The sequence below is a fragment of the Zootoca vivipara genome, chromosome 6, assembly GCF_963506605.1.
Source record: "Zootoca vivipara chromosome 6, rZooViv1.1, whole genome shotgun sequence".
Taxonomy (NCBI): Eukaryota; Metazoa; Chordata; class Lepidosauria; order Squamata; family Lacertidae; genus Zootoca; species Zootoca vivipara.
In genome coordinates, this window is record NC_083281.1 from 22,010,917 (window position 1) to 22,038,428 (window position 27,512).

The window sequence follows — 27,512 nt, forward strand, 5'->3', positions numbered from 1 at the left end:
CCCAGCATGCTCCCCGTCTCCTGCTAACGTAAACGCGCGTACCTCCCCCTGCCACGCAGCCACGCTCTGCTTCCGGCGAGGAGCTGGACCGGATTCCAAAGGAGGCAGGTGAGTGAACGGGGGGCTCCGCTGTTGCCAGGGGCAACCCTGGATGCAGGGGGAGTCTTGGTCGCAAAGCATCCTCTGGGCCGCTCTCAGGCGGAGGCGCCTGGAAGGGAGCTTTATTTTTTTATTTTTTTGCTAAGCCTGTAGCTCCCCTGTCCCACTTGCAAGTCAGCCAAAAGCTGCTAAAATGTGTGAGACACACCCTATCAGGGCTTTAGCGAGGCAAGGCGTCGTCATCAAGCTGTGCTCAGGGGATTAGTTCCCCACCCTGAGCCGGTAGTAAACCAAATTGGACACCGCTCCTCTCTTCTCTCCTTAAACCTTGCATCTTGGCTAATAAGGAGGCGGACTTCGGTAATATGGCGCCCTGAGCGAGGACAAAATTTGACGTTCCCCCTCCCCAATATTTCTTATTTACCCCTATGTTTACCCGTATAAATATAGGTATTGTTATTAGTAGGCTTCCTCTTGGCTCTGCACCCTGTGCAGCATAGCTGTCAAGTTCTCCCTTTTTTTAAAGGGAAATTCCCTTATGCTGAATAGGCTTCCTCGCGAGAAAAGGGAAAACTTGACAGCTATGCTGTGCAGGAGAACTGCCCAAACTGCCCTAAATCCAGTGCTGACTGCCTTATATTCAGCCAGACCATTGGAGTCCATCTAGCTTAGTATTATTGCCTGTATCGGTGCTGGCAGCTGCTTTCCAGGATTTTCAGGCAGCGGGGGTGGCGGGGGGGGGTCATTCCCAGCCCTGCATGAAGATGCTGGGGATTGAAGCTAGAATCAAATAATTTTAGAGTTGGAAGGAACCCTCATGGTCATATGGCAGAACAGCCTTTACTGTCAGAAAGCTCCTCCTGATGTTTTGTTGTAATCTCCCTTCTTGTAACTTGAATTGGTTCGGGTCCTACCCTCTGGAGCAGGAGAGAACAAGCTTGCTCCATCTTCCATGAGATATTCCATAAGCTAGGTGCTTATATATCAGGTGCCTTGGGCCATCTCTGCTGCTAGATTTTGAAAACAGGTTTCCCACCCCAATACTTTGCATCAGAAACCATTATATAATAATAATAATTATTATTTATATCCCACCCATCTGGCTGGATTTCCCCAGCCAATCTGGGTGGCTCCCAACAGAATATGAAAAACACGATGAAGCATCAAACGTTAAAAACTTCCCAAAACACATTAAACACAGTGTACGCGGGTGGTGCTGTGGTTTAAACCACTATGCCGCTTGGACTTGCCGATCAGAAGGTTGGTGGTTTGAGGTCCCGGAGCAGGGTGAGCTCCCGTTGTTAGGTTCCAGCTCCTGCCAACCTAGCCGTTCGAAAGCACGTCAAAGTGCAAGTAGATAAATAGGTACCACTCCGGAAGGTAAACGGCGTTTCCATGCACTGCTCTGGCTTGGCCAGAAGTGACTTAGTCATGCTGGCCACATAACCCGGAAAAACTGTTTGCAGAAGCAGACAAACGCTGGCTCCCTCAGCCTGTAAAGTGAGATGAGGGCCGCAACCCCAGAGTTGTTCATGACTGGACTTAACTGTCAGAGGTCCTTTACCTTTACCTTAAAAGCATAATTAACAAATTAGTTAATCAATTATGTTGTCAGTAATATATCACCCTCCTATTGTGACTCTCCTCTAATCCAACCAGTCTATTTGGTAATACATACCAGTAACTGTTCTGGATTTGCTTAGCACTTTTTTGTGCCAGCTGGCTCCTCTGTACAGGATATATTTGTTTACAGAGCTGTGGGTGGATTTTATAAGGCACTTGGTGGCTAAGTAAGAATTGCAAATTTGCCTCCCGAAAAGTAAAACTGGTCAGATTCTGCTGCTGTGTGGTTTTTGTTGGGTTACCAGCCGAAAACAAAATACACAAGGGGCAGCTATGATTTGTAAAAATTCTGGTGGCTAATGCTCCTTGTATTGGGGAGCAGGATTTAGAGGGGCTACATGCAAGTGAAATAACCCATTAGGAATGATGTATGCATCCCACAATTCCTCACTATTTCAGTACAGTATATCATCTTTCTCTGGGTTTGGTTCCCCCCCCCTTTATAAATGTTCTTTGTGCACTGTCTAATCAAATTACTGAAATCAGAGGGGCTACTGATTTTAAGATTTCTAGGAGTCACTAGGAAGAACTTCCACACTCTGCATAGATGCTCTTATGCCGCCGCCACCACCCCCCTTAGTGGCTAGTAGAAGCTGAATAAATTAAAGAAATTGAGAAGAAATCCTGCAATATTGTTAACTTCCATTATTTTATCCAGGACTCAGAATTCCTCTTTTCTTGTTTTAGAATTTGGGTTAGCTCTGTAGGAATGCTTGTGGGCGTTTGTTTTTTTGCTTTCGAATACAAGCAACCCTGCCATGTTCAGATGAATGTAGCAAAACAGCAGATGTATTGTTGTCCAGGATGCTGTGCCTCATTTCTATACTTTCGCTGGAGTATATTCCCCACAAAGAAGGCTCTCCAGAACCTTCCCCCCCTCACTTTCAGGAAAGTGCCCTGCTTCTGAGCAAGGCATTGCGGGTGAGATCGTCTCAAGAGGACATCTGCACTGTCAACTCTTTGCCACTCTGGCAGCAAATATTTGTTTAAAGCTAACTTCTGAAGGCTTAATGTTTTTGAGTAACAGTTGCCGGAAGCCACAGGAGCAGTGGGTTCTCAGGTCCTGCTTTTCAGGTTTCACACAGACATCTGGTTGGCCACTGTGAGAACAGGATGCTGGACTAGATGGGCCATTGGCCTGCTCCAGAAGGCTCTTCCTATGCTCATATGTGGTTCTTAAGCAAATCAGATGTGAAATTGCTGATCTTCTTAACAGACACATGTAACATGTCCCTAAGATCAGCCTCCACACTTGAGGACTGGAAAGCAGCCAAAGGAGCATCATAAAATTTTATTTTGCCTGGGTTTATAATGTGTGAAGGAAATCAGCCCTGAGTGCTCCCTGGAAGGACAGATCGTGAAGCTGAGGCTCCAATACTTTGGCCACCTCATGAGAAGAGAAGAATCCTTGGAAAAGACCCTGATGTTGGGAAAGATGGAGGGCACTAGGAGAAGGGGACGTCAGAGGACAAGATGGTTGGACAGTGTTCTCGAAGCTACGAACATGAGTTTGACCAAACTGCGGGAGGCAGTGCAAGACAGGAGTGCCTGGCGTGCTCTGGTCCATGGGGTCACGAAGAGTCGGACACGACTAAACGACTAAACAACAACAACAACAAATAATGTGTGAAGTGCCCTTTAGATTTTACATCCTAAACCAGCAATGGTCTTCTTTCCTAACTTTCTCTGGACAGCACTCTGATCTCAATACGTGTCTCAATACCGCCACCAGCTTCTGAGTGTTACACCTGACTCTCTCCCTCTTCTCCTATCTCTCTGTAGCGCTGCCTTCTCTGTAATTGACCGAAGCACAATGGCAAGCAAAACAGGACCTGAGCATCTCTTCAACCCTGCCACTGAAATGGAGACAGCAGGGACGGTGTTGGGCACCAAGTAAGGAGCTGGGAGGGGGCGGGGAGCCCCTTAAATGGGATTGAGCATTATCGTTTTAAGATTGGGGTGAGGAACTGTGGCCCACAGCCCAAATCATGCCTAGTCGTTTGGACAGGCCCTGCAGCCTTTCCTGGGCATTGCCACTCCTTGGGGGTGGTCCAAACAGGACCATGGCAGCAGCACCTTCTGAAATGGCTGCTTTTGGCACCAGCAGAAGCAGGAGGTAGGCCGAGCAGTGCAAGCATTGGAGAAGTGGTGGTTTCCCAATGAGCTTGTGACTGCTGCTCAGCTGAGCGGGGCGGAGAGATAAGTCTTCCTCATGTTCCCCATCTCCTACTGCCCACTGAATTGGAAACAGCTGAGCAGTGGTAAAGAGGAGCTGTGTTTGTGTCTTCTGCTGTGTGTAAGGGTCATGTGTACATGAGGGTGTGCAGTGGCCTTCCCATTAGGGCTGTTTCAATATCATTGAAACATTGCGAGCTCCAGCTACGCACCCTTTGGACACACCCACTGCCTGCGTCTGGCTCCTTGGAAGGTTGGCTCCAAAGGAATGCAGCCCTTGTCTTGAGAGCAGGTTCTCCCATCCCTGCTCCAGCAAAGAAGGCTGCTGGCTCAGTCCTGGGCCTCTTCTTTTGGAGTTGGGGGCGGGGTGTGTGGCTCTTGTGATTTGCCCCTCTTCTCACTCCCTGTTCTCCTGGCCTCCCCTCCCTCCCCAGGATCAACATCCCAGCTCTCCTGCCCCAAGGACCCGCCAAGGAGTGGTTGGATCAGCGCCGGGCCACCATCCGGCCCTGGGCCAACTTCATCGACCAGCGGCGCTTTGGGAAGCCTCGGAATTTCGGGGAGCTCTGCAAGCGGCTGGTGCGCAACGTGGAATATTTTCAGAGCAACTATGTCTTTGTCTTTCTGGGACTCATCGTCTATTGCCTGTGAGTGGGGTTTTGAGGGTGTAGGAAGGAACCCTGTTAACTTTGAGGACGTCACCGAGCATGCACAGAGCTGCATTTTGTCCCATAGCTGGGATAAGCCACAGAAGCTGGTCTCGGGAAGGCTGCAACCTTTAAACAGTTAGAACAGGGATGGAGACCCTGCGGCCCTCAAGATGTGGCAATATCCCTTCTGACAGAGCAATTTTTTGTTTGTTTGTGATGATACTGAGGTGTCATTGGAATAAAGAATGGAGAGAGCAGCGAAGAAGTTGCATGTTTGCCCTGAAGCAGTAGATTGTATGTTGATGACATACAAATAGAGATAGACAAATAGTCAAAGTTAGCATGTCAGAGAGGAGGATTCAGGTTAGCATTTTCCTTGATTTTTTTTGGGTGGGGAGAGGGGAGAGCATTCAGTCTAGAACGTTTATTTCACTTTTCAAAGGAGCATTTAGACATTCAGTTCTGCCACCTGCGATATGAAACAGTAGCTCTCAGAAGCAGACAAATAACAAGGAGGATCTGCAAGCAGGTTGGCTTTAGCTCTTATGCAGAATTCTGCTGCTTATGTGTCACTGAGGAATATTGTGTAATGTCCCAAAGCCAGGAACCCTTTTATGATTATTATTGTGATTTGGGGAGAAGGTTGGATGATCCATGATCTTTCTTGATGCTTCTAAACCCACTGGCCTTCTCTCTGTGCCCTGGTAGTATCACGTCTCCACTGCTCCTGATTGCGCTTGCTGTCTTCTTTGGAGCCTGTTACATCATCTACCTGAAGACCCAGCAGTCACAACTTGTTGTCTTTGGTACGTAGAGGGAGGCTGGCATTGACAAGCTGTGTGTGATAGGCAAAATTTATACCAGTGCAATAGATTGCATGCGGATTATGTGCCACCACGGTCACTGAAGCCATAACATTGCCCGTTTTTTTCTATGTTTCTCTACAGCCACCCACTAACCTTGTTTTCTGAGTGGCTTATGGCATAAAACAATGACATACAGTCAAAACAGTCCGCGGGCAGGTAGGGTTTCAGCCTGCGTACCAGATGGAGCTGGTAGACAGCTGCCCTTGTAATATAAAAACAAAAACCTGCAGCATAGAAAAGAATAAAAGCAGTGTTTCAGAATGCTAAAAACACAGGTTTCTAAAAAGCCTGGGAAATGAAAGTGTCTTCACCTGGTGCCAAAATAACCATAAGTAAGACATTCCCAATGGGACATGGGTGGCGCTGTGGTCTAAACCACAGAGCCTAGGGCTTTCCGATCTGAAGGTCGGTGGTTCGAATCCCCGCAACGGGGTGACCTCCCATTGCTCGGTCCCAGCTCCTGCCCACCTAGCATTTTGAAAGCATGTCAAACTGCAAGTAGATAAATAGGTACCACTACAGTGGGAAGGTAAACGGCGTTTCCGTGTGCTGCTCTGGTTCGCCAGAAGCGGCTTTGTCATGCTGCCCACATGACCTGGAAGCTGTACACTGGCCCCCTCGGCCAATAATGTGAGTTGAGCGCCGCAACCTCAGAGTCAGTCACGACTGGACCTAATGGTCAGGGGTCCCTTTACCTTTACCATTAAGACATTCCCACAGCTGGAGGGGCACCACTGCAAGGCCCTGTCTCTGGTAGCCACCTGTTTCACTTCATTTAGCGGGCGTACCTGGAGCAGGACCTCTGAAAATGTTACACTCATAGAATTGTAGAGTTGGAAGGGACCACAAGGGTCATCCAGTCCATCACCCACGACCCCGAGATTAAGTCTCTTCTGACTGAACTATCCCGGCATAGGACTCGGGTAGGTACATTGGGGAGAAGGCGATCTTCCAGGGATCTTTACCAGTTGCTGGGAATCTTAAGCGGGAGGAGTGCTGCTGTGCTCATGTCATGAATAGAGAAGAGGCAGTTCTTGGCCATGTGATTCGGACACCCCGGCCCCTTATGTGAACGACACTTCTTGAAGCTCTCTCATGCCTTGAAGCGTCCTTGAAGGTTGCAGCTCCCAGAGTAGCCACCAGGTGGCGGTGCATCAACAATACAGTAATGCAATTATTGGCGAATGCCCTTTCCTTGCTAGGCTCCAACCCTGTAGTTTGTAGCTAGACAGAGTAGACCATAGAATGATTGGCGTCTTGTATTCATTTGCAGTAATCAGGCAAAACTCTGTTGTCGGGCCGGTGGTCGGTGTACACAGGTAACCGGGGCTTCTAGCTTTGTCTCGAAAGGCCTCGGGAGTTAGAGCGTGAGCCCAGTATTCCTGCCCTCTGTATTCTCACCCAACCTCTTTTTCTTTAGGGCGGGAGCTCAGCACAGCCCACCAATACGGCCTGGCTGGGGGTGTCTCCTTTCCATTCTTCTGGCTGGCGGGAGCCGGCTCTGCTGTCTTCTGGGTGCTGGGTAAGTGAACAGCCACATTCCAGCTGTGAGACACAAACCACCTTCCATTTCTGGGTAATAAAATAGAAGGGGTGTGTGTCTTCTCTTGTTTCCTGGAAATCTGGGAGACAGTCCACAGCTTGCACAAACACCAAGTTGTAAAGTGTTCCTGTGGAGTTACTCGGGAGGAGAGCTTTCCCTCCTGCACCGCTCATAACTGCATGTGCCACAATGCATCCTGTGCTCTCTGAAAAATGAATCAGTTCTTCAGGAAGAAAAGCTAAATTCTGTGATGTACATAACTTAGGCAGATGTGGTTGCATTACATAATAGCCTCTTAGTTTGCATAATTTAGTCTGCTTTTGCTAGTCAGGAGTTGCTGTGCATAATAACAATAGTAATAATTTGTTATTTATACCCTGCCCATCTGGCTGGGTTTCCCCAAGCTGCTCTGGGTGGCTCCCAACAGAATTAAAAGCACAATAAAACCTTAAACATTTTAAAATTTCCCTAAACAGGGCTGCCTTCGATAATAATAATAATAATAATAATAATAATAATAATAATAATAATAATAATATATGTATGTATGTATGTATGTATGTATGTATGTATACCCCGCCCATCTGGCTGTGTTTCCCCCAGCACTCTGGGCGGCTCCCAACAAAAGATTAAAAATACATTAAAACAGATGTCCTCTAAAAGTCAGATAATTGTTTATTTCCTTGACATCTGAGGGGAGGGCATTCCACAGGGCGGGCACCACTACCAAGAAGTTCCTCTGCCTAATTCCCTGTAACCTCACGTCTCACAGTGAAGGAACTACCAGAAGGCCCTCAGAGCTGGACCTCAGTGTCTGGGCTGAACGATGGGGGTGGAGACACTCCTTCAGGTATACTGGACCGAGGCCGTTGAGGGCTTTAAAGGTCAGCACCAACACTTTGAATTGTGCTCAGAAACGTACTGGGAGCCAATGTAGGTCTTTCAGGATCGGTGTTATATGGTCTTGGTGGCCACTCCCTGTAATTAGTCTAGCTGCCGCAAGGCACTAATGCAGGACACTAATGCCTTGTTCTAGAAATCTGTTCAGCACTGTTTGACTTCTTAGATGTGATACTGGAAGCTTGTTTTTAAGAGGTGCAACCTGAGAATCTCAGGATGCCGGGTGTGTGCGTTACCTGCACCTACAAGTTGCAGAATACACGAAGCCTTGATTATTGGCTGTCTGCTTGTCAGGCTTCTCAGCTGACACTCATATTTTGCAAGGTCTGTGTTTTGATCATATTCATGGGCTTCTGTTTACTGTTGCCCCTCCCAACCCAGCTCAAATTTAGCCCACAGCCTTGTACAGTTTAGCCGCACTTGCTGCACCATTATTTGTGGCCTTACACGAGTTCAGGGGCCCTGCCATGTGACCCTGATCCCCCCCCTCCTTTTTTGGCATTGTGGAGCAGATCATGGGATGGGGTTGAAAAAGGAGCAGAGCTCTGTGGTTTTCTCTTGAAAGAGGTGTATACCTAATTAATAAGGTGTAAAACTAATTCACCTTATGTTCTCCAGGCAAGAGGACAGTAAAAAGAAACGAAACGGAAGGATCTGCCCCTGTTAACTTTCCCGGTCAGAAAGTGTAGTTCTGCGGGCTGTGGGCTGACCTAAACCATCAAAGCAAATAATAATAATAATAATAATAATAATAATAATAATAATAATAATAATAATAACAACAACAACAACAATAATAATATATGTAAGTTGGTGTACCACATTCTGCCTTAGTCAGTTCTTGCAAAAAACAAAACTATACAGTGGGAAGATAATTCCCATGTTGCAGAAAATCTGCTTCTGTGAACTATTTCCAATTTTCCGACAGCATCTCATGCCATTCCTGTGCCACCCCTTGCCATTTTCAGTGTCATTTGCACAGGAAAAAAGCTCATTTGAGTTAAGCCTACTATGTGAACAATATCTGAAAAGGAAACTGTATTGATGAGAATAGTGCTGGCATAATGGGTGGGTGGCAGCATTACATTGTTCTGTTGCATTTTTGCATTCTATTGGAAGCTGCCCAGAATGGCTGTGGCAACTCAGGCAGATGTGTGGGGTACAAACAAATAATAATAATAATAATAATAATAATAATAATAATAATAATAATACTTCCAGGTGGGGATTCCAGGTCTTCCATCCCACTCTCTTACCTACTTTGTAAGTGTGACTCTCTTACCTACTTTGGCTCCTTTCTCTCCCTCCCCACAAGCCCAAGGTGCCCTTAGCAGCTGCAGAGGAGACAGAGAGCGTGTCAGAGTCCCATCACTGTGGAAAGAGAACTAACCTGACCTTTTTGCTTCCTCCCTGTCTGGTCTGCCGCCCCCTGCAGGTGCCACCTTGGTAGTTATTGGTTCACATGCCGCCTTCCATGAATTGGAATCACCCGAGACCGATGAGCTGCAGATGGAGCCTGTGTGAATGGTCTGGGGGCAGCCACGTGTCCTTCGCCCCCTATATCGCTGTTACCCTGTCCTGTGTAAATACCGCTGCTACTTCATTCCATTGCCATGTGCCGTGTCCTTCCTTCCCCAAGAGACTGGCTTTGAGGCTCTCTCCAGATCTTAGAAACCCTTGATGGTCTCCCTACTTTTTTGGGGGGGGGGCTGTTTCCCACCCCTCACCTCCCTATTCCTCCCCCCCTGCCCTGAATTCCCAATGACCTCGCCCTTGGGTTTTCCCATCCCAGGCACGTGATAAGGCCGTGTCCAGGACTCTCAGCCTTCCTGAGATTATTTAACTCCTGTTACACTTCACCCAGTAGCCGGGCCTTGGAGGCCTTCCAGAGCAGCTTTTAGTTCAGCCTCCTTTTATCTTCTGGCGGTAACATTAAAGAAGCAGAAGTGTTAATTGGAATGTCCTCCAAGTACTTACTGTGCTCTGCCCAAGAGGTCACAGGAACACACAGTGTGTGTTGATACACGACAGCTCCTTCGTTTCACTGGCTTGCTTTGAGGCTGGCTGTCAGTGGCCGTCGGAAATGCGAGCAGAGAGGCCTCTTGTCATTGCTGCTCGGAGTTGACAGTGGATTAACCACCAAAATAAAAATTATAAAAATCAAAACTCCAAAGTCTACAGTCAGGGCAAAAAACAACAACCCCACAATCTAATTCCGTACATGTGGCACCATGAATCATCCAGATTCTCCACATTTTTGAGTGCTTTGGTCTGGCAGATGAGTCAGAATAATTCGTTTGGTTTGATTGTGGCCCTCCCATGGCCAAAGATAATTTAAAATGCATGTGAGCTGCCCTGCCCTTTTTTTGCTCCTTAGCGCTTGATAGCACAGTATGCAACATTATTGCCAAGTTTTACAAGTCTCTCTATGTATTTGTATTTACATCCTATTTTATCCCCCAATGACTAATGGAATAGCAACACCCTTTCTTAATGTTACAGGTTCTGTGCAATTTTAACTCCCACCCCCCAAGCAATTATTCATCCATTTGGAAATTGCAAGGGCTCTTAATACTATGCTGTTTACAAGTGATTCATATTCTGGGAGCACTTAATAAATTCCAGGTTAAGATTGACTGTTAATTCTGTTCATTTCAACCGGGCTTCTCCAGAATTTCACATTGGAGGTGGTCCAGGGGTGTGTGTGTCTCTCTAGGTCACAGAGACGAGGGAGCAAATTTGCTTTCTGTTGCTCCAGAGCAGCCTTGGGCAACCTGGTGTGCCCTCCAGATGTTGATGGACTACAGCTCCCAACTCAGGTGGGAGTTGTAGTCCAGCAACATCTGGAGGGCACCAGGTTACCCAAAGCTGCCCCAGAGCAACGAGTTTAAATTGCAAGGGGATTTCACCTGAGCAGTGGTACATGCTCTCCAGTTTCTATTTCAGTGAGAGACTGAATCTAGTCAGATCAGACTGAATTGGGAGGTGGTGGAGACTATTTCATTAGACATTTTCAAGGCAAGGCTATATGTTGTAGCAGGATATCTCCTTAGTGATATGTTGGACTTAGTGGGTTGGACTCAATGCCTTTTAAGGTCCTTTCTAATTATCTGATTCTCACATCACACTAGAACTTCAGGTCTCTTACTGGAGTCGAGTGGCAGTAAATTCAGGATGGACGAAAACACAATCTGCTTCACGCAGTGCATAGCTACGGAACTCACTACCACAAGATGTGGCGATGGCCATCACTTCCCATGACTTTTAAAGGGGAATAGAATAGTTAACAGAGGAGGGGGAGTCTGCATTCATACATGCTAATGGTAACATCAGTTTTCCAAGTGCCTTCTACACATCAGAAGGAAGCATCCACAGGCTTGCAAAAACCCTAGGTTTGCAGCAGAGTAAAAGCAAATACAGTCGTACCTCGGGTTACGAACACCTCGGGTTACGAACTCCACAAACCTGGAAGCATTTTCGCCGCGCGTGCATTCTGCACATGCTCAAAGCGTGAAAATCGCAGAAATTGCGCTTTGCACATGTGGAAAATGGCGCTTCGGGTTATGACCATTTTGGGTCACGAACTGCGACCCGGAACGGATCGTGTTCGTAACCTGAGGTACCACTGTATTGTATTTCGAGGAGAAATGAAACCCTAAACAGCTTGCGAAGCAAGCATGCTCAGTGCTGACGCTGGGAGGGTGAGATGAAATTGAGCATCCTGGCTGGAACAGAGTGACTTGCTGGCTGGAACCTTGAGCAGGAACACTCAGTGCTGCAACACTTTGTTGCAGGATTCCCTTGCCACCTGCCTGTTAGCCATTGTACTGAAATAGAAACTGACAAGAAGGCACTGAATCCCAGTTGCTACAGCCATGCAACTGGAAGGAAGGACTCTTGCTCTCACACCTTGCATTGTGGGATTCCTAGGATCATCTAGCTGGAAGCAGGAGGGTGAATTGAGTGGACCTTTGGGCTGATGCAGCAGGACGGTTCCTGTTCACTGCATCACACAACATTGCCATGTGTATGCTGTCAGAGGTTGTCACCTCGAAACACGTTGATTGCGAAGTCTTTATTTTGAGATATGGACTGCATGGATGAAAGTTGCTTCCCTGCCCTAAATGCAGGGCAGCCCAAGATACCCTGCTGTTTTTCAAGTCACGTTTGCTGAGATTAAAACTGGCTTTCTTGTTGAAGCCTCAAACAGACATCAGTCTTATAAAGGATTTTCAGAGGTAGCAGACTTAATAAATTAGGACAGCTCGCCTAGGTCTTAACGTAGCTTTCAGGTCACACCTGAAGATGCTAGAATGAAGAAACACGAATGACAGATTCCTCCCCCCCCTTAATATATGTATATCCAGCAGTTCCCTAGACCTCTATATGATGAGACTCCGCTGCATTTAATGACTGTCATTGCATGCCAAGATGATTAAGCAAAAGAGTGCTGCCTCTCACCGCCATGGCTTAGTTTCCCTGGCAGGGAATGCTTAAATCTCCATTATTTATTTATATTTTGTTGCTGTTAAAGACACAGGAGCAGTGGGCAGCTAAAAGATTTGGGAGGCATAAACCAGGGGGCAGTGGCAGGGTGGCATCTAAAAGCCCTCTCCAATGCTCTGCAGAATTTAAAAGAGAGGAAGAAATTATAGCTCAGTTGACAAGAGCACGAGATCCTTAATTTCCGGGTCGTGGGTTTCAACCCCATGTTTGGTGCAGTATTCCTGCACTGCAGGTTGTTGTCCTACATGACCCTCAAGGTCCCTTCTGGCTGTAAAATTCTATGAATTCTGTGAAAACGGGCCACCGCCCAGCCAAGCACCAGGATCTTGCCACCTTTCCTTCGTCAGCAACTTCAGCCCGCTTTGTCACCATGGCAATACCCTGCTCTCTCTCTCTCCATCCTTCTGTTGCCGTGGCGATGACCTCCTCCTCTCTCTCCCCACTCCCCACCCCATGGGAGCCAGATGGAAAAAGCAATCCGATTAAATTAGCTGCGTCAAGAGGCATCTTTCGAGTTAGAGGACAGTGCCAGACAGTGGGGAGGAGGTCAGGACAGAGCTGAAGCCTCAGAAGGGAACTTGGGAAAGAGAGGAAGAGCAGTGGAGGGCATCCCAGGTCAAGGCTCTCTCTTTTTATTATTATCCACCGAACCCCACCCCAACCCACCGCAGTGCCACCAGCAACCAGCCATCCTCGCTCAGCTGTTTGCTGCAGTGCTGGGAAGAGGCTGCTTGTCTCCCTCCTGTGGCCAAACACAGAACAACAAATCCACCCCTAGCTAGAGTCTAAATTCCGTCTCACACCTTTGCAGCTGCTTCTCAGAAGTCACGTAGGCCAGTGTTTCTCAACCAGTGTGCCTCCAGATGTTTTGGGACTACAACTCCCATCATTCCTGACCACTGGTCTTGCTAGCTAGGGATGATGGGAGTTGTAGTCCCAAAACATCTGGAGGCACACTGGTTGAGAAACACTGACGTAGGCAACATTTAATTCAAGCATGATGCCTGGCTGTGTGCCCCTCCCCACCCCACCCCACCCCAATTTGCTAAGCAAGAGTAGCTGTCTCCCCATCAGCAAAGCCACAGCGAATCAGATGCACTTAACAGTGGCACTTGGGTCATTTTGCTCCATATATCGTGCAAGATCTTTAATGCCTAATGTCTTAATAAGCAGCCCTATAAAAGCTTTGGCTGAGACCATCTATAAACCACATTTCCCTTTCCTTTTCTCTTGGGTTTTCTTCTCAGAGTGAATTGGCACATTATGAAGGATCAAGTGTAGAAGAATTCTGGGCTGCATCACTTCAGAGGGAAGGGGGGCAGTTCTTTATGCATGCAAAAAAAAAATGCTATATATAGCCAGCAGAGCGAGGATGGAGTTACTCTAAAACTTTCTCTACGGCAGCAGTTCTGCCACACTGGTTTTGTAGGAGAGGATGGCAAGGGTGGCAGGTAGACAATCAAACATCTAAACCAGGCATCCATCCCCAAACTTCGGCCCTCCAGATGTTTTGGACTACAATTCCCATCATCCCTGACCACTGGTCCTCTTAGCTAGGGATCATGGGAGTTGTAGGCCAAAACATCTGGAGGGCCGAAGTTTGGGGATGCCTGATCTAAACATTTCAGTGTAAGTGCAGTGTCGTATGGTATCAATTTTTTTTTTTGCATTATATGGATAGATACCTTTTTAAAATGAGAGCGGGAGCATCAAGCGATACTGAGGACAACCCTGGTTCTGATCCAGAGTCACCATTCATTGTGGCACAACAAATTTTTATTCTGAAAGTGTGGCCCAGAGGGGAAAAAGTTTGAGAGCCACTGCTCTCCAGTGTGTTCATGTACTTAGTAAGGGGCAATTATACACAACAACCTCCACTCTGAATTGATACAGCCCAGAATTTCAACACCTTGGTCTCACCACTTCATTCTGCGTAATGAGTATTCGGGCTATTTATTGCGCACCATTTCTCCTAACAGAAACACAGAGACACACACACACAGAGATATATGTAATGAGACTGCTATATCTCATATATTAAATATTCCACTTCTGGTTTTTATTTGTTAAATCGGTTTTTTTTCCTCCTTGTTTTTGTTGGTTCACATGACAACACAATCCCAAAATGGGAAGGGGAGATGGGACAGGACAGACTACATCTCCCCCCCCCACGGGTGCTTTGTGTCCCCACTCCCCTCCCCACCCGAAACACAAAGAAAATAAAGGTTTATTGAGGGGGGGCACACAGAGGTGAAGTTGCCTCACCCAGTCAGAAGCCAGAGGGTCCCTCTACTCCCACCTCAGGGTAGATGAGGAAGGGCACATTTTCTCCTGGGGAGGGGGCTATGGCTGAGGTCTCTGCTCTGTACTGGGTTGTGGGCCAAGGAAATGGGGAAAAGGTCCGCCCAAGGGGAGAGGGTGGTGTTCAGCACCAGTGGGAATGACTGCCAGGAGGGTCCCCGCTTCCTCTCGATGGGTTACCTTGGGACAGAAGGGTAACAACCTGGCCCCCGCATACACGCACACACACACGCACACACACACACACACACACACACACACACAGAGGAGGGGGGGGGGAGAGAAAGCTGCTGTCTTGGTCCTATGAGAGCAAATCTGTACATGCAGAGGAGAGGGACTCCGGACTCCTGGGTTTCATTTACACATCTAGCGGGAGTCCGAGTCGAGAGGGGAGGGGTGCGGGAGCCAGGAGAAAAGGGGACGAGAAATCCTGGCGCGTTTTGTTCTTGAAAGGTTTTTGTTGTTGTTCGCCTTTGTGCTGCAACACTCACCACCCGACACACACACCCCCAAAAAACTTGATAGGAGGAGGGAGGCCAAGGAAGCGTAGATGGGCAGTTGAGGGTCACCCATGGCTGACCTCTGTTCCCCTCTCGTGCGTACACACACACACACACGTACACACACACATGTACACACATATCCCCCACAGGAGCGGGGGGGGGGGGAGAAAATGGGAAATGACGAGGGTAGGGGGGCAAAAGGAGTTTCCCTCCCCAAACCTGGGGGGTCAAAAGCTTTACTACTGCTAACCAGATAACAGTAAACCCCTGCCCGCCCGCCCGAAACCCTGTCCCGTTTGGCTCACGTAATCCGAGGCATGTTGTTTTGGGGGTGCTGCTGGTCCCCGGGTTCAATCCCAGCTATGGAAGGGAAAATTTGATGTCGGGGCAATGGTTGGTGGGTGAAAATGGGTTTTGCCGAGGTAAATAAATATTGCCCCTCACACACACACACCCATGCCCCCCTCCCCCTCCCCCCCACCAGGCTGCTCCGAAAAACTAAAGGAAGAATATGGCAGAGAGCAGAGGTTGAGGTGTGTGTGGGGTGGCGGTTTTCCCCTCCTCACCGCACCCCTCCATCCTGGGACATGTGTGCAGGATGAGACAGGATGGCTTTCCCATCTCAGCCACTGGGGTCTGGGGAAATGAAGGCGGGGGACGTGGTTTTGTTGTTTCTGTGTCCGAACTTATGATCCTGGCATCAGGCTCTTTCTCTCTCTCTCTCAATCTCTCTCTCTCTCATAATTAGGCAGGGAGGATAGGCAGAATTTTGGAGGGGAGAGCACTCCCCCTTAAGGGGAGACAACCAGCCACGGACAAGGGAGGAGACTCAGTAGTAGGTTTCTTTCTCCACCCATCCTGCAAAACAAAATAAACAACCAACATGAGCAGGCAGCAGTGGCAGGCAAGGTTCTCCAGTCATCATCCCCCTACCCTGGCTCCACCCACACGTCTCCCACCCATCCGCTCTCCCTCTGTACCCCCACCCAGAAGATGATGATAATCCTTATTACTAGGATAATTAGCTGCATTCAATGGTGGTAAGCTTCTCTTCTCAAGCTCCAAGGCAAGGCACCCTATTTTTGCATATTCCCTGCCCCAAGCCACAGCAACTCCCTGCGCCCTCTGAAAGGCTCTTTCTAATAAAGTCAGGGGAATCTCCAGAACTGGCCAGGAGATGGATCAGTGGAAAATTAAGGCAGGAGATGGATCAGAGCAAAATTTAAGTGTACCCTGGGCCACATAAGAGGTGCAATCCCATCGTTGGTTACAACCTGTATCATTCATCGTTGTTGCTATTCTATCAATAGGTATGGTGTTTACTGAAGAAGACAAGTCCCTGCCCAAATAGTTTACAACAGACTTCCTCAACCTCGGCCCTCCAGATGTTTTAAGACTACAATTCCCATCATCCCTGACCACTGGTCCTGCTAGCTAGGGATCATGGGAGTTGGAGGCCAAAAACATCTGGAGGGCCGAGGTTGAGGAAGCCTGGTTTACAATCTAAAATGTCGACATTGGGGAGATATGGGAATTGGGGGGCATGAAAGAGGACAGCAAGGGAGAAAGTTCAGTTTAGTTTGTAAGCACCTTGAGGGGGGACCTTTATCTTGTTTATATGAAGTTGTGAAGTCTATAAATAAATATATTATTAAAATAAAAATAGGGTGCCTACAACCCTTATTTCAAACTCAACTCAGTTCTACACAAAAGCAGGCCCGTGGAAATGAATGGATCTAAGTTAGTAATGTCCATTCATTTCAGTGGGTCTATTCTGGGTGAGGCTAATAGTGGGCACAGCCCCAGGGATGGGGAGCTTCCTGCTTCAACACCATCTCCCCAATATTCCTCACGCTCCGCAGCAAACTCTCGACTCTCCTGGCCCCACTCACCTCCTGGGTTACGGCGCAGTATAAGTTTACGGATTTCATCGTACACAAAAATGAGGAAGCTGTAAGGGAATGCGCAGAACCACCAGCTGGGCCTGAGGAGAGAAGGAAAGATCAGCACAAGAGGCAAGGAGAGGGTGGTTGTGTGTGTGTGTGTGTGTGTGTGTGTGTGTCCACACAAGGATTCCCAAGACTGAAACAGACATCCTGGGTGTGATCAAGCCTCCTCCAAATGAAAAGTCCTTGTGCCAGAGATGGAAAGACTCCTCCGTCTTGTCTGAAAACCACGTCCGCACCATACATTTAAAGCACTATGATACTGCTTTAAATATGGCATCTCCCCAAAGGATTACAGGAGCTGAGGTTTGCTCCAAGGGTGCTCAGAGAGCTACAATTTCCAGAGTGGTTTAACAATCAATCCTCCTTCATGGGGAACTCTGTGGAATTGTAGCTCTGTGAGGGAAATAGGGGTCTCCTGGCAATCTCTCAGCACCCTTAACGAACTACAGCTCCCAGATTCTTTGGGGGGAAGCCGCGACTGTCTAACACAGTATCATAGTTCAAAAATGTATGGTGTGAACATGGCCTAAGGCAGGGATTGAACCTGGGACCAGGGCCGGCTCGCCCATTGGCTCTAGTGGCGCGGGGCGCCAGGGTGCTGAGGGGCGCCCCAGCAAGTGGAGGAGCTGCGCGGCGGCCTCCCTTTTCCCTCCTCTGAGTCTTGCATGCCTGTCAGCTGCTCCGCTCAGGGGAGAGCAGGGAACAGGGGCACTAGGACCCTGTTCCGCTCTGCAGCGCCAGGGTCATCCCTCACCCCGGCGCTGTGTTTCATTGGTAGAGGTGACGCCACATGGCAGCTCTACCAATGAAACGCAGCGCCCTGTTGGCGCAAGGAAACGGCCAGGAGGCCTCCTGGCACTGCCCAGACCCACCCTGGCCGGGGTCGCGGGAGATGGCCAGGAAGGCCTGCTGGGAGAAGGGAGGAAGGCCGCACGGAGCAGCGGTGCCCCCTCCCCCACTCAATCCGGCATCTCCGGCCCCACGGGAGACAGACAGGGCCATGAGAAGCCACCGGGCGGCCTCCGGCACAGCGCGGCCCCACTGTGAGGTGCGGGGGCCGCTGTGAGGCTCCCCCCGCCGCCCGGCACGCCAGGCCCTAACGCTGTGCCAGGGAGGCTCTCTCCACTGGCTCCATGGCACGCCCATCTGGCCTCCGCTGCCGGCGGGAGGGCTCCGGGATTCCCTGAGGACTTCCGGCACAAGCGCCTCCAGGGAAGGTAAGAGCTTTCCTTTTCCCCTTTTTTTAAAAAGGGGGGTGGGGGGGTGCCCGAGGGATCCTTGCACCAGGGCGCCCGATGAGCTTAAGACGGCCCTGCCTGGGACATTCTACATGCCAAGCAAGATGCTCTACCACTGAGCCACAGGTCTGTACTCACTTCAGGGGGTACATTCTCAGCGCCACATCCATGCCGGGGCAGTAGGACAGGAAGGCGGCCAAGGCAGTCTCCTCAAAGAGGCCAAAAATAAGGATCTTGTTTCTGAAGGGGGAAAGAGAGAGAAAGTGAAAGAGAGGCATACTCTTGTTATAAGTCACCTGTTGCCCCCTGAGATTCCATTGGAACCTCTGTTTTTCGAAAATAACCCATTTCTCTGCTGTGATTGGCAGGTGAGTGCCACCCCCTGGGGGCTGCCCAGTTGGCATTGGCCCACTTCAGGGCCTTTCCAGTGGCAGCCCCACTTTTGTGGAGAGCCTTCCCTCATGAGGCATCTCTTGCTTCTCTCATTATTGTCTTTCAGGAGAAATTTAAAAACAATCCTGCTTACCTAGATGACTAAAAAACACTGTTCCTGGCAACCCTGAGATCCATGTCTTTAGAATGTTTTAAAGTGTTTTTAGAAAGTTTATTTTTAAAAAACCAAAAAACAAAACCCTAGCTAGTAAGGGAGCCTAAGGGTCATCTAGCCAAAAAACCCTGCAATGATTATTGATATGTTTTCTCTCCTGGGCTCTTCCCGGAGGAATTTATTTAAATAAATGAATAAATAAATACAATATTTCAAAACCCAGACATGGCAAACACATCCAGTGTGAAGGGAAAACTTGTATCCTTAAACATGTAGGAGTCATGCACTAATAGCCAATCACAGAATTATAGTTGGAAGGGATCCCGAGGGTCATCTAGTCCAACCCCCTGCAATGCAGGAATCTGTTGTCCAACACAGGATTTGAACCCACAACCTGGGGATCAATAGTCTCACACTCTACCAACTCCATCTTCTCGTAGGGTCCTTTCACACCCTGTGGGCTCCCAGATGTTGTTGGGTCGCCACCAGCCCAGGGATTATGGGTGCAACATCCAGAGGGCCGTAAGATCCCAACTCATGCTGTGGTACCCTCCTGCTCCTACAACGGATGAAGTTGTATGGCCCACAACGGCAGAGGCAACCCTACAGAGGACAGTGCTCACTGTGTCCTGGAACAGATACCTTGGTGGTTGAACTTAATCCGTTCCGGGAGTCCATTCAACTCCCAGAACTGTTCGAAAACCAAGGTGCGGCTTCTGATTGGCTGCTGGAAACTTCCTGCAGCCAATTGGTAGCCACAGAAGCCACGCCATAAATTTGGCTTCCAAAAACACTTCTGGGTTTTTGATGTTCAGGAGCCAAAACGTTTGGCAACTAAGGTGTTCAACATCCAAGGTTTGACTGTAGTAGCTTGACAATGACCAGCACAGAGGTCCTTCAACATGATATTTTTTAAAAAAAATTTTTTTGAAAATATAATGAATATAATGAATAATATGAGATGAACTAATATGATAATTCTGTTTCGACACCAGGAAAAAAGCATTGTAGAAGAGAAACCGGTACACATTGAGTGCATGACAGAGGGAAGAGTCCCAAATCTGCAGCTGAAAAATGAAGGCTTTGCTTATTATGCATCCGTGATTCAAAGGCTGTGACCCCTGGGCAGGAACCCCTGGCATACAAGGATCGAGGAATCCCTAGAGATTCCAACCCCCTTTGGTGGCTATAGGATGCCCCACACATTACGTGGCAGCAAACTGGAACACGCCACAAAGAGTGACTTTGTTAGGAAGGTGCAGTCAAACTTGGCTCTGTGGTGATGACACTGCATGGCAAGTGTATTTTCTAATATGAGTTCATCTCATATTATTCATTACGGTTTCTTTGAGCAAATGGAAAATCAAGCAGCCTCACCTCATGCCCTGCTGGAAGACTGAATTCCTTCTGGTTTTGCAGATGATCAAGTCAGCCCACTGCACCACCACGATGCTGACGAAGAAGGCTGTGTGGCAGGTGAACTCTACCACTTTGCGCTGCTCGTAGGTCTAGGAGCAGAGGGGGTGGAATCAGTAGGGCACCGGGGGGGGGGGGAACCAGAAACCTGCAACCCTGACATTCTCACCCGCCACCCTCTCTGTCTCTCCAAACCAATCCCTGCTCAGCCTTGTTGAAATTTAGGATTAAATCATATATGATGCAGGTGTGCGACAGGTAAAAATGCACCTTGGCTGAAAGTGAGGGTTGCAGGCACTGTGGCAATGATTGCAAAGCCCACATGGGGCACCAGCATTATGCAAAGGCACCACTGCTGAGCTGATTGTCAGCAACTGCAAAGCCCTTTGCTCCTTTTCCTGCGTGGGTTAATTTCAAACCACACAGGCAAAGGAGAACAGTCACCTGACACCACTGTGCCATCGGGTGATTGACGGGTGGGGAGGGAACCTGTGGCCTGGCAGGTGCTGGTAGAGGGCCATGGATTCCCCAGGCCTGCTCTACAGCACTACCATAAATCCTGTTTGACAGAGCACAGTATTTGAAGGTTGCCCTGGCTGAGCCCAGTTTAAAGAATTGTTTAAAGGGCTTGGCATCATTTTCATCTTAAACTGCTCAAGAAACACTGCCGTGTAGGTCTCATTTTCTTCCCATTTCACAGAAATGGAACTGAGTTTGACAAAGAGGAAATGGCCTAGGGCATCCCAGCGGTACTGCACCGACAACAGGCTTTGTGGGGACCTCGGAACATGAAGGCCCTCAATGTGGGCCCCATTTTCAGTGTGTCTGCCCCCCACATTGCCTCGTCATTCCTGCCACCTGCTTGTTTGCCAGTCAGAGCCAAAAATCAGGCCCTGAGTGGCAGCTCCTCCTCCTCACAACCACAGCCACCGACCAGTTATGACTTACATTCTGAGTCACAAAACATATTTTCCTGCACCAGACCAAAGTTGATCATTTCCCCACCCCCACCCCCTGCTCCCTTATATGTATTTGACCCAATTCAACTTCACTTAACACATTGGCACTCTGTTTAATTTCTGGCATCTGCCCACTGCCAGAAACATTCATTTGCTGCAATTCCACAAAATGCCCAGCCTCACTCACAGCTGTGCAAGCAAAATGGGCTCCCTCTTCTTACCCATTGTTGCCCATACGAATCTTCCAGATCGTTGCATGTCCGGTCATCCCAGTTGAGGCGGATGCCAACGAGAACAGATGGAAGGAACCCGTTCTCGGCCAAGATCACAAAGTAGGAGAAGAAACCGCCCAACGCCTGAATCATTCCTGCAAAAAAATAAGTGGAGATTTGGTGACTAGAAGGGCAGAAAGCGGGGAGACCCACAGTGGGTGGAGCCAGAGCCCTGGATAGGCGGAGTCAAGAACCAATGACAGATGGAGCCCACTAATTATGGGGGCGGGCTTTCCCCCTACCCTCCTCCCTGCTGGGTTCTGCAAGAGGCAACACTGAGATTGAAGAGGAGCAAACTGTCAGACAATGCTACCCCTTGGAGTGGTAATAAGTAATAAGGCAGGCAGGTGGGGGCTTCGTGAGGGCAGGCTAAGCTGTTGAGAATTCAGTTCCATCTTAAGGGGACAGGCATGTAGCTGTTGCATGCCACATGCCTGTCTGCACTTCCGTTGTATATTGCTATTGCTTTTGCTGTGCTGTGCTGATGAAGAAGGAGAGGACATGTTTTTCTCTCTCCTGAGATATGCTTAATAAATGCCTGTAAATATGCCAACACGTCTCTCTCTCTCTCTGTGGCCGCTCAAGCTACGTGGATTCTGCAAACAGCGTGCCTAGGCTCTTGAGTCTAGGTCATTATCTCCTGGCTGCACTGGAGGGTCGATGGCTGGTAGGGCACGGGGCTCTGGCAACTACAAGGTGTTTGCCAACATAAGCTGGGGGTGGGGGGCAATGCCCCACTTGCTCTAATATACCAGCCTCTGCTGGTCCATGCCCTTCAAGCACATGGTTCCCATTTCAGCCACCTTAACGCTTCTAATCCTCCTTACTCGGGTCTAAGCCTACACGTTTGCCCTGTGGATAAAGCCACAGGTCATTAGCCCGCATGCGCAGCACAAATGCCTTCCCCCAAGACCCACAGCAGCTACAAAGCTTCCCTGTCTGCTTGGCCAGAGTTTGCTTCTCACTCACCACAGGAGGCCAGATGAGCAGCTATTCGCAGGCCTAACAATTTTGGCAACAGAAGCATGTAATCTGGAATCTGACCCCGAATTAAATATCCACCTTGAGTAGTTAACTGCTGACCAGAGGCATTTATGTAAGTGTGGTAGGGACCTGGGAGACCACTGGGTTCAGATTCCAACTCAGCCATGAAGTTCACTAGGTCCATAACTCCTTCTCACCTGTGCCTATCTCACAGGGTTGTTGCAGGGAGCAAAATGGGCCTATATGCTACCTTGAGCTCCTTGGAGGAAAGGTGAGGCGTACATGTAATAATAAAAGGAAGACGGATAAACCAGATTGACATGTCGCACGGTCCTCTAAATATCATAGGAACATAGGAAGCTACCTTATCTTCAAGTAGGGCTGGGAAAGAACCCTGTCTGAAATCTTGGAGAGCTGCTGCCAGACAGTGCAGACCAGGGGTTCCCAACAAAATTTTCTCGAGGACCCCTCATCGAGCCACTATTGTGACAAGGACCCCCATTAATTCCTAATCCTAAATCTAATTCCTAATTCCTAATCTAATTTTTCCAGTAAGCTTAACACTGATCTTGGAAGGGTTAGGTTCAAGGGACGCCGACGATTTAGGTTCAATGGACACTGACAAGATCAGTTTGAGAGTCACTGACTTACTTGCTTGAACATCAAATGCATTATCTTCCTCTTCATCTGTAGGCCTTTGTCGTTTTAACGAACCACTTTTTAACCAACAGTCCATTTTTAACTACGTGAACTGTAGCTTCCGCGAAAAACAACGCTTTGTTTACAAACACTACTGTTTTGCAAAGAGGCAGCACGCGCCAGGGAGGAGGGAGGGGAATGGAGAAGACAGGGTACCTGTGCAGTAGCGCACAAATGAAGCCGACACACGCAAAGCATCTTGGGGAAGTGAGCATTAGTAGAATGCGCGCGCTGCCTCTTTGCAAAACAGTAGTGTTTGTAAAGCGCCACCTAACGGCATACAGAAGAACTACTGCCTCTATCTAATTCTAGTTTTGCGCTAGACTCTGCTCATGCAGGAAGCGGCCAAAACAAAAAATCTGTTATCATACAAAATATATTTAATATATTTTTTATTCTAATAGCATCTTGCGGACCCCTGGGGGTCCCCGGACCACCTGTTGTGAACCACTGGTGTAGACAATGCTGGCCTAGATGAACCAGTGGCCTGATTCAAGAGAAGGCAGCTTTCTATATAAAGCTGCAACCCTGTGCACAGTTACTTGGGAGCAAGTCCTATTCTCACTACTCTGAGAAATATTTCTGTCTCTGCCACAGAGGACTTGCCTTGGGACGCATGCTTATTTGCAGTCCCTTTTTTTTAAAGTGCAAATATTTTTTTATTGGTTTTCATGTAAATACAATAACAACATATGACTCCCCCCACAACCCAAGAATCTCTGTGGAGAAGATGCTTGAACTGATAATGCATAAATAAACATATTGCTGTATACTGTGCGCTGCATATGGAACTTAATAAGAACGTACCACTGGACAAAGTTACTTGCATTCCTGGGTCCCATTTCTGCCACTGGGACCAGCAGCCAAGCACCAGCATGTTGGCCTCATTTTCCAGCACCTGCCTGATTCATCCCCACTCAACTCCCTTCTCCACCTGGGGATGCTCAGCCCTGCTCAATGGCTGTCCCCCATTTACTCACCAATCTGCCCGTAGGCCATGCTGATCAGCCTCTCATTCACCAGCTTGTCAGTCCTGGGGTTTCGTGGCTGTCGCTTCATGATGTCACTCTCAGCTGCTTCATAAGCCAAGGAGATGGCTGGCACCTGGAGGAAGAATTGAGAGGGTCGGCAGGATTGCAGGGCTGGGGGCTGAAGTTTTTGGGTGTAGGTGAGGGGGTGGGGAGCCTGTGCTAACGGATCACCTCCCATCAGCCCTGGCTAACATGGTCAATGGTTAGGGATGATGAGAACTGTTCGAGCACCTCTAAAACTGGGGATATAGCATTCAGTGACAGAACCGTGGGAAGTTCCAGGATGGTTTTTCTCTGTACTTTTGCTCAGAATGAGTCTGGTGTTCGGAGGCGGCCATTTTGTCAAATTGGGAACACGAAGATTTGAGCCTCTGCCTCCATGCTCAGATTGTAAAAAGTAATATGAGGACAAAGTGCTTTAAAGGAAGGCCTTCCCTAGATACATCAACCAGTTTCAGCATCATGGTTTCTTCACCTCAAATGAACTTGGGGACTGTAGTTCTGCAATGAAATGACAGAATTCTCTGCATAGCTGCCAAGTTTTCCCTTTTCTCGCGAGGAAGCCTATTCAGCATAAGGGAAAATCCCTTTAAAAAAGGGATAACTTGGCAGCTATGATTCTCTGCACTCTGGTAAGAACTACAGCTCCCAAGATTCACTGAAAGATAAAATATTTCCCAGGTTCAAAGATAGTTTCACTTAAGGGGGGAATCCCTGCATGCAGAAATCTAGTTATAAAGGAGACTCTTTCAAGACAAGTGTTTAGAATCTCAACTTCTCGCCATCTAGTTTTCCATGTGCAGGTATTGCTTTCAGGTAGGAGTACTCAGAGATACTACCTTTCCTCACACACAGTGGCACAGCTGAGTAACTTTTATTATGCAGTTCACACTTGGTTTGTGCCAGGCTTTAGTTGGGCTTTTGACACAGAAGTGAACCAGGGCTCCTCCACAGAGCCTGAGTCCAATCAGAAGATGAGTTGCGAAGAAGCAGCAGCAATGGGAATTTAGGAATATCTGAGTTCTAGATAAATGCCCTCCTGATGCTGCAGCACATCTGCAAAGCTAAGCAGGGTCTGGTATGGTTTCAAATTGGATGGGGAACCAGCGTGTTGAGATTCCTGCATTGCAAGGGGTAGTCAACCATTTTATACCTACTGCCCACTAATGCATCTTTCTTGAAGGTAAAAGTTCCTTACTGCCCACCAGTGCTCGATGGAAGGAGGATTCAGCTTGTGCCGTAGAAGCCCCTACTGCCCACCTAGAATCCTGAAACGCCCACTAGTGGATGGTAGGGACCAGGTTGACAACCCCTGGCCTAGAGGACCCTCGGGTTGGATTGAGTTGAAAGAAAAGCGTGTCTGTGTGTGAGGGGAGGAGACTCACCATGTCAGTGCCCAAGTCAATGCAGAGGATGGTGATGGTACCCAGAGGCAGAGGGATGTTGGCCATGATGAACAGCAGGAAGGGGGTGATCTCAGGGATGTTGCTGGTCAAGGTGTAGGCAATGGATTTCTTCAGGTTGTCAAAGATCAGGCGTCCTGGCCGGAGGGAGACACATGGGCGTAAGGGGGAGAGACAGGGGGCACAGCTGGGGGGGCAGGGGGAATGGGATTCCCAAATGTCAGAGCAAGCCAGATTTCCGCACTTCTCTTCCCCTCTCCCTGCTCTCGCCCACAACTCAATTGCTGCTGCTGCCTTCTTCCCTTTAGGAATAACGCTCCCCAAACTTTTCACGTTGCTGACACAGTTTTTAGACATGCGTCATTTCGTGAGATGGTAATTCAGTTTTATTAGCAAGCCGGAGGTTAAACTATGGTAAACCCTTTCCGGCCCCAGGAGGGGCATGGGGAGCGTTTGCGCAACACACCTACACATTGCAGCCGGCACACTGATGTGCTGTGACATGCAGTTAGGAAAGCTCTGCTTTAGAAGGATCTTGAAATGAAGAGGCGAAATAAGGAACAATTCCTCAGCCAATCCACTAAGAACGGTTTAAGAGGGGTTGCCTTTAGGTACCGAGAGGGAAGTAATGCGCACAAAATATTTATTGAATCAATTTAAATAAAAAATTTGCCCTAGTTGCCTCCTGGAGATTTTCAATGAAAAGTTGCACAGGCATTTATTGGGTAACAGATGCAGTCCCTTCTGGATGAGACCTGCAGGTACAGGGCAGTATATAAATGCCAACAACAACAACAACAACAACAACAACAACAACAACAACAACAGGTGTTGTTGGAATTACTGGCTGGCTGAAATTCCAGAGTGTTGCTGCCAATCAGTGTAGACAATACTGAGCTAGATGGACAATCTTCCTATATAGTCCAACACCCCCTGGGGTCCATCACTCCTGGCTGAGGTAATGAAAATCCTGTTTATAGGATCCTGCCAATGCTAGTTCTACTCAGAGAAGACCTGTTGAAATGAATGGGCATGAGTAGCTTACCTCCATGAATTCCAGCAGCTCTACTCTGAGTAAAGCTCGGCTGCTTACAGCCCTGCCATTTTAGAGTCTCCCCCACCCCACCCCAGAAGCAAGATTGAAACTGTGCCTATATAACCAGGTTCTGCTCACACCCTTAGCGCTCGCTGATTATGAATCCACTTCCCCTCTGCACTGCATCCAGCAATCCTCAGAGCTTACCCTCTTCGACTCCAGTGACAATAGAGGCAAAGTTGTCATCTAAGAGGATCATGTCGGCAGCCTGCTTGGAGACGTCGGAACCAGCAATCCCCATTGCCACCCCAATGTCGGCCTTCTTCAGGGCAGGAGAGTCATTCACACCATCGCCTGTTACAGCCACAATTGCACCCTATTGGTGAGGGGGGAGAGAGAAAAAATGCACACTCAGAGCCAGAGGAATGCCCAGAAGGCATCACCTGTGGGAGAGAGAGGTGGGCAATCACCCAGCCTCTCCATCCAGGGATGATTTCTATGGAAATAATGGCAGTGGGAAGTGTTACCTGTGAGCCTGCAGATTGCTGGCTTTTTAAAATTGGTCATATAAGCTTTACCTGCTGATTTTTGCAGAAGAGCAGGCTGGGTGATATTTTGGGGTGAAGGGTGTCATTGGCAACCTTAAGTTCACACAAACTTCCAGGCGTTCCCAAAATGGTACTAATGGGAGCCTGTGTGTGTGTGTGTGTGTGTGTGTGTCTTAAGGCACCTGCAAAATAGCAAATTTCCCTTCAAAAACCCACAGGGCATGAGAGACCATTCGCTCCTCCTGCTCAGTCCGTTTGTGCTAG

General features: G+C 48.5%; 2 protein-coding genes across 2 annotated transcripts in view; one reads left to right on the top strand and one right to left on the bottom strand.

Annotated features, from left to right (window-relative positions):
• Window positions 1-24: 24 nt before the first annotated feature.
• RABAC1 (Rab acceptor 1) lies at window positions 25-10,492 on the top strand. Its single transcript, XM_035117592.2, has 6 exons — window positions 25-108; window positions 3,505-3,615; window positions 4,332-4,544; window positions 5,256-5,353; window positions 6,834-6,935; window positions 9,292-10,492. The coding sequence occupies exons 2-6, from the start codon at window positions 3,536-3,538 to the stop codon at window positions 9,378-9,380; spliced, it is 582 nt and encodes a 193-aa protein (XP_034973483.2). The 5' UTR covers window positions 25-108; window positions 3,505-3,535; the 3' UTR covers window positions 9,381-10,492.
• A 3,876-nt stretch (window positions 10,493-14,368) lies between these two features.
• Window positions 14,369-27,512, bottom strand: part of ATP1A3 (ATPase Na+/K+ transporting subunit alpha 3) — a 34,182-nt gene continuing 21,038 nt past the window's right edge. The window contains exons 16-23 of the mRNA XM_035117568.2: window positions 26,908-27,076; window positions 25,647-25,801; window positions 24,211-24,334; window positions 21,497-21,642; window positions 20,278-20,408; window positions 18,492-18,593; window positions 17,059-17,150; window positions 14,369-16,024 (exon numbers count right to left, since the gene is read on the bottom strand). Of these exons, the coding sequence (XP_034973459.1) occupies window positions 15,996-16,024; window positions 17,059-17,150; window positions 18,492-18,593; window positions 20,278-20,408; window positions 21,497-21,642; window positions 24,211-24,334; window positions 25,647-25,801; window positions 26,908-27,076 (948 nt within the window). The 3' untranslated portion in view covers window positions 14,369-15,995. The remainder of the gene's footprint in view (window positions 16,025-17,058; window positions 17,151-18,491; window positions 18,594-20,277; window positions 20,409-21,496; window positions 21,643-24,210; window positions 24,335-25,646; window positions 25,802-26,907; window positions 27,077-27,512) is intronic.

What these genes read in the sequence shown, in the direction of transcription:
- RABAC1 (XM_035117592.2), top strand. Translation starts at nt 3,536, where the DNA reads ATGGCAAGCAAAACAGGACCTGAGCATCTCTTCAACCCTGCCACTGAA. An exon ending in GGACTCATCGTCTATTGCCT is followed by an intron (nt 4,545 to 5,255) that starts GTGAGTGGGGTT and finishes GTGCCCTGGTAG; the next exon opens with TATCACGTCTCCACTGCTCC. An exon ending in GTCACAACTTGTTGTCTTTG is followed by an intron (nt 5,354 to 6,833) that starts GTACGTAGAGGG and finishes CTTTTTCTTTAG; the next exon opens with GGCGGGAGCTCAGCACAGCC.